The following is a 6957-nucleotide window of genomic DNA, read 5'->3' on the forward strand; positions in this document are numbered from 1 at the left end:
TCCTTAGTTTTTTATTTGCATTAAATATTTTCTCATTTGTGTGCATTAATTTTTAACATTTAAAGGGAATAGTTTGTGGATGAGATAGACTACACATTTATTTTGTACAAGAAGTTAAATAAACAAAGAGAAATATTAGAAGTTAAGTGCGCATTTACATTAAGGAAGTTGCGGTTTCTTAGCATATATAGAGTCCAATGAAAATATACACACCAAAACATATTCCTTTGTATATTGTTGTTTTAGGTAACGTGAATTTATTCTACGCTTTCTTTTTATTTGCACAAAAGTGATTCTGCTCCATTGCATGGAGGTTTATGCCAAGCACATTTTCATGTAAAAAGACAAACATGGGCATCGCTATAGGTTGCACTTTAAGGAAATGATAGCATCACACAACCTGTTTTCCAAGTCCAAAAGAAAAGTAGAAGTTGGTGGACATACACATCCACAGATTTAACGTATAAGTTTTATAACATATTCGAATTGTAATTTACATTATAATATGATAAAAAACATTGACTAAAGTGTATCATAACAAATTTTTTTTGTTTATTATTTAGTTTATTATGTGATCTGCTATGGAATCATTTATTAATGTTTAGTTTTATGTTTGAAAAATATATACTTTGAAAAAGTATATCGAAGATTTTATATCGATAAAACAAATGTATTAGAGATTTTATATCGATTAAAGATAAAACAAATATATTAGAGATTAATGTACTGTGTATAAATGGATCTTACTTTTTAATTTGATTTTATAAAGTTAATTTAAATTTAAAATCATCTTTTAAATAAGTGGATGCACTTGAATTTAATAACAAGCTGAAAGTTTTCTTGGATTGAATAACTATATATTAAAGTTGAAAATTCAAGCAATAAATAATAAACCCACATGCCTAATCAAGTACAAGTTGCAAAGAAAAACACCTTACATGTACAGTTTTTAATTACTTATTGAATTGTGAATTAAATATTAATAACTCTTAAATGTTGTGATTTGAGAATTTGAGTAAGATTAGGTACATATACATAACTGTGACAACTAAGGGACCGAACCTTTCATGGGTTTTCTTCACCTCCCTCCTTCTCTTATTTAGCAATGTGTGCATGCATGATTTGCATATGTGTATAATATAGTTTGAGATTCTCTATTATTTTGGAAAGTTAAACCAGACTTGTTTATTACCATTTTTGTTCTTCACACAAAAGTAGCACGTTGCAGACATAAACTTAAGAACTCTCTGTTATCTATCTATTATCTATCTATTACCTGCACATGGTTTGGGTCAGATTTTGAAGGAAAAAGGTTGTATGTTTAATTAATTAAGAATGTGGTTCTGTCTTCTTAAATTTAATGCCCAGTCTTCTTCCATCATTATAAAATAGGGTTACCACAATTTTACTTATAGAAGCCATGGCTTTTGATTTTAGACTAAAATGTTGTAAAAATAAAACGTCCAAATTGAATTTTGAAAAAAATTTCACTTTATTTTGAAATGTTACATTCAGAATATCTTATAATATTCTATTTGAATTTAATTTAATACAAAGAGCTTCATTGTCATCACAAGCTGTTATAAACAAGTATGTGAAGGGTTGTTCGTTTCTTGCTTACCATAACTGATAGATTACTATTATCAACTTTATTTTTTAAAATTTCTGTTTGGCCTTTTAAAGTCAAAATATCGATTATTAGAATTCAAAACAGATTTGCTAGATGTGGAGTGTAACTTTCATAAACTGTTACAAAAATATATTTTTAAACGTTATAATTAAACTCTAATTCTTTATGATGGTAAAACGAAATTAATAAATTACATAAATGTGCATTGAAACTACTGAATGGACTTGTTTTTTCCAGTACGGAATATTTATTTTAAGTATTAAGTATGAGTGAACAGAGATATTTAAATTGTTTAAGATTAAAAGACTTAACGGAAAACTGTTGAAAATTGTGAAAAGTTACAAAATGTAATAAATACGAGAATGGAGTAAAAAGAGAGGAATGACTTAAAAGCATGAAATTCATAGTGGACCATTGGAAATATAATAACTATTAGCTGATTTCCGTAATGAAACTGCAAAACGTCTCTTTTCAAAGAAAAGAAAAGTTGGCTGGCATGGTTTTGATTGGTCCGAGTAGCTCCTTTGATGAGGTAAGAAGTGAGAAACGTTGACGAATATGTCCTCCATAGAGATAGCGTGGACCCGCACCGCACCGAAGAAGTCACTCCAGACAATTGGTCCGTACGCAGACACAACAGTTTAAGAAATGAGGAGGCAACACATCGAGAAAACCGCTCCCGAACAGAGGTGGGTCCCACCGCTACGTGGCTGAAGGGTCAGTCTTTGATGTCCCCACCTCCATTCAAGCACGTCGCACGTGCGTTATCACGTGCCCACTTCCCCGCACCGCCACACCTAGTCGTGCCACTGAAATAACCGCACCTCTTCAGTACCTGAACTAACCCTAAAGATAATTTTTTTTATTGGGAGAAAGAGTGAAGGTGTATGGTTGCATGATACGAAAACCAAATTGGTAAAGGAGTGATGTGATTGCCATATCCAGATGCGTTACAGTGTGTTGTAGTAAGTTTTATTATTATGTGCATTTAATGTTTATATTAAAAAAATTGTTTTGGCAATGAATGAAAAGGCGAAAAAGAAATAATTTATTGTTAGATTTTGGGGGAGGAAAATGGTATGAGTTTTGACTTTATTGTTTGTTCTCTCTCTCTAGAAATGGCACAAGAGCCAAAGCCTTAAATAAACGGGACTCATTCATTGAGGCTCCCTTGTAGTCGCCACCTCATTTGCATGCCTAGTTATTCTCTCCCTCATTTCCTCTTCACTCTTTTCTCATCACACCATTCATTCTTTCATTAATTCATTCATTCACATTGCAACCAAACCAAAGCCACACAAAAACTTCACACTTCTATAAGACAACCCAACCCAACCAACGAGCCAAGGAACAGCAACAGCAACTCACAACAAACTCTCCAAATCATGGCAGTTGAGGCTCAGCACATGAATCTCTTCCCCGCGCAGTTACTAACCGCCAGGTAACACACCAAATCATTCCTTCTTCTTCTGTTTCTGTTTCTGTTTCTTCATTTTCACATATCTCACTCATGCTCTTTGTTTTCTCTTTCAATCAGAGAAATGCCGAAACCGAATCGCGCCTTCTACAACGCGCAAACCGAAGGTGGTGTGGCTCTTCCTTCAACTGTGCTTCCTTTTCACCACACCACCCTCTGCGACCCCAACTCCATCAACAAATCCGATAGCGGCCTCACCTACAACATCCCCCTTCCGAGGAAACGCTCCAGAGATTCCGTAACCGAATCCAACGTTGCTCCTCCTGCGTCCAACAAAATCAAACTCTCCTCTTTCGACCAAGACCTCGTCTTCCATTTCCAGAACCAGCAATCCGAGATCGACCGTTTCATTGCGCAACATGTAGGTTCCCTCTCCCTTCTCTTTTTTTCTAATCTCTTCAAATAGGCCGAATGAAAACTCGTGGCTAATGATTTTCTTTTCCGTTTTATAGACGCAGAGTGTGTGGATGGAGCTGGAGGAGCAGCGAGTGAGGCAATCAAGAATGTTGGTTAAGGCCATACAAGAGGCCGTGGCGAAGAAACTCAAGGAAAAAGACGAGGAGATTCAACGCCTCGGAAAGCTCAATTGGGTGCTTCAAGAAAGGGTGAAGAGTCTCAGCGTAGAGAATCAGATTTGGAGGGAGTTGGCGCAGAACAATGAGGCCACCGCGAACTCGCTCAGGAACAATCTCGAAGAGGTGCTGGCTCACGTTAGTGAGGAGAACCGCAATCACGGCGGGGTCGCCCCCGCCGAGTCCAGTTGCGGAAGCAATAACCGCGGCACGGAGGAGGTGGAGGAGAACGAAGTTTGCGGAAACATAAAGCAAAACGATGGCGTTGTGGGAAGAAGAAGGATGTGCAGCGAGTGTGGGGTAAGAGAATCGATAGTGTTGTTGTTGCCATGTAGACATCTGTGTCTGTGCACAATGTGTGGGTCCACCGTTCACAATTGCCCTCTTTGTCACTCTGGCATTAATGCCAGTGTCCATGTCAATTACTCTTAGCAATTTACAGCATTTTCCTTACACCCCATTTACCTCCACACCCATCGGAAATAGTTACAGTATTTTTTTTTTTGTTTTCTGTCCAAAGGACACTCACTGCAAGAAAGAAGAATCAGATAAAGGTAGATGGTATAATTCTTTTGTTGATTTCATACAGTTTAATTGCATTCGCTTGTCCTTTCTAGAATCTGTTTATAAATGAGTTATATTAATTGGAATGAAATAATTTCATCAACAATATATTCAAATAGAAAGGAATTTTGAGTTTTTGTTTGTATGTGAATCCCATCTATTATAGGTTTAAGAAAAGAATAGAGAATATTTGATATTTTGTTGAGTTGATAAAGAGAGTGGTTGGAGAGTAATTGAATAGGAGAAGAAAAGAGAAGGAAGCAAGAGGGGTGTGTCCCCCACTTTGAGTGAATGAATTGTTGGATGAGAAAAGAGTAGAGGAATCAATCCCACCATTAAGAAAGTTGTTTTGTTGTGATGATGGGTGTGAAATGTTGAAGGGAACAGGTCAATGGTGGTGTGTATTTGGTCACCAGCAGAAGTGGGCATGGATTCCGGAAACGGGTATGAATTGGCGATGAGTGGTTTTGTTTTGTTTGGTTTGATTGATAAGAATGGGGTGAGGTGTGGTTTTCCTTTTGTTTTGTTTGGTTTGATTATGTTGGTTGAATTAGTAGGAAAAGTCTGAAAAGTTGTAAGGGACCTAATATCCATGTAAAGGGAAAGCAATGAGAGTGAATAGGAAAGAAAGATAAGTCTCTGTTGGGTGCTGCACACTGAAGACGACTCTGCAGTAGAAGTCATCATAACACAACCATACTGATATAAAGTTTCAATATCTAATAACCAATACCCATCATTTTTTCTTGTGCCACCATAGGGGATGCTTCCTACCTCTTACCCTTCTCTTTCATTTCACCTTCTCTTTTTCCCACTCTTTTACTTCTTCCCTTCTTTTCTTACAATTCTTCCCCTACACTCACAAAAGTATCTCAATTGCTTGTCCCCTCTTACCAATACTGTTAGCCTTTATTCTCAATTCACACTTCCGACAGAATAAGGTTAAGTATAACCCTTTCCACTAAATAGAATAACTAATTTCTACAAAAATTTAGAGGAATTACACTATTGATAATGTTAAATGATCCTCACATCTTTATTTACATGTTTTTATCTCATGATTGTAATAAAAATAATATTTAAATTCCTTATAATATTTAAATAGTCATTAATGTAACTTTTAATTTTACAATTGTAATATTTAGATGGGCATTAATATTTATATTTCATTATTTTTTTATAAAATAATACTTATTGCTCAATTATTATAATTCTTTTATTTTTATCTTTTTAGAGTTTAATATTATATTTTTAATAACTTTTATTTATATTTATAGAATAAAGAAGTTTAAAGAATAAGTTTTCTATTTTAAAAAAATAAAATAATAATCTCTATTTTACTTTTAAAACTACTTGTGATTTATGTGTTATTCATCCTAATCTCATAAATTTAATTTTCTCCAAAAGGGAATTTGAAAGTATTTAATGAACAATAACAATAACTTAGAACTCTGTTTTTTATATCATAAATATTTTTAATCACAATTTTTTTCTCATTTTTGTTCCTTCAAATAAGCATATTTATGTAGTGACACCTAAACCCTTTAAATATTAGTTTTAAAAACATTCGTTTTACCAAAATGAAGAAGTAATAAAGATAAGTATATATTGTTTAGATGGAAAATAATGCTTGTTTTAATTGAGTTAAATAATAAAACCAAATTTAAATAACTTGAAATATTTTAAAGCCATTCTAGTTTCTTCTGTACAATAATAGCCTTTTTTTTTCTACATAAACTGAGTACGGTCATTGATTGTCAACTTTAAGGATGTGATCACTTGGAGGAGAGGATTTGGGGAGAGTGAGTGGATGGATTTGAGGATGAATTTTTTTGTTGTTTTTTTTGAGTGGATTTGAAGGTAATTGATAGTGGATTTGGAAGTAAAGTTTATGAGAATTAGTGTAGGATTTGATTGATGTTATAAATAAAAAAAATTGTTTAATGAATAGAAATGAAAGATTACCAAAATACCCCTAATTATTAAAGTAATATAAAATAATAATTATTAATGTTATAATTAGTAAAAATTGAAGATTTTAATTAATAAAAATTGAAGATTTTAATTAGTAGAAATTAAAGATTATTAAAATATATTTAATAGTAAAAATAATATAAAATTATAATTATTAATATTATATATAATTCTAAAAATTATTATAAGAAAAGAAAAAAATAAAATTTAATTTTTAAGACGAAAAAATTGTATTATTATTATTACTATTTATTATTATTATTATAATAATAATTATTTTATTATTTTATTTTATTATTATTATAATAATTATTTTATTATTATTATTATTATTATTATTATTATTATTAAAGCCATAAGGGTAATATAATAAAATTACACCAAATCTCTTCAAATGAGAGATGGAAGTTGGTAAACAATCCCGCATTTCCATCCACGGTATCACCCTCGTTTCTTTGCAAGCGAACAACAAAAGTCCCGCATTTCCATCTTCTTAAATCCCATCTACAGATAAATTCGCTCAAACGAACAGAAAAAGCTCTGTTAAGATGTTGAGCTTTGTCCATTTTTGTTTGTTAAATAGTTATTCATTGCTGCTCCTTGCTTTTGTTCATGCTTTACTTACGAAACTAAAACATAATTTCCTAAATGATGCAGTTCAGAATTCAGTCATACTCGTAAAAAAAACCATCCCAAATTTCTGGTTCATCATAGATTTACAAATACTATTCCTTAATACT

At 32.6% G+C, this 6957-nt stretch overlaps 1 protein-coding gene across 1 annotated transcript; it reads left to right on the plus strand.

The window, feature by feature from the left end:
- Nucleotides 1-2691: 2691 nt before the first annotated feature.
- Nucleotides 2692-4263, plus strand: LOC108331614 (BOI-related E3 ubiquitin-protein ligase 1). Its single transcript, XM_017566425.2, has 3 exons — nucleotides 2692-3071; nucleotides 3168-3468; nucleotides 3560-4263. Exons 1-3 carry the CDS (start codon nucleotides 3016-3018, stop codon nucleotides 4109-4111), a joined length of 909 nt encoding a protein of 302 aa, XP_017421914.1. The 5' UTR covers nucleotides 2692-3015; the 3' UTR covers nucleotides 4112-4263.
- Nucleotides 4264-6957: the final 2694 nt, after the last annotated feature.

This window comes from Vigna angularis, chromosome 1 (genome assembly GCF_016808095.1).
Source record: "Vigna angularis cultivar LongXiaoDou No.4 chromosome 1, ASM1680809v1, whole genome shotgun sequence".
Classification (NCBI taxonomy): Eukaryota; Viridiplantae; Streptophyta; class Magnoliopsida; order Fabales; family Fabaceae; genus Vigna; species Vigna angularis.

What these genes read in the sequence shown, in the direction of transcription:
- LOC108331614 (XM_017566425.2), top strand. Translation starts at nt 3,016, where the DNA reads ATGGCAGTTGAGGCTCAGCACATGAATCTCTTCCCCGCGCAGTTACTA. An exon ending in GCGCAGTTACTAACCGCCAG is followed by an intron (nt 3,072 to 3,167) that starts GTAACACACCAA and finishes TCTTTCAATCAG; the next exon opens with AGAAATGCCGAAACCGAATC. An exon ending in ACCGTTTCATTGCGCAACAT is followed by an intron (nt 3,469 to 3,559) that starts GTAGGTTCCCTC and finishes TCCGTTTTATAG; the next exon opens with ACGCAGAGTGTGTGGATGGA.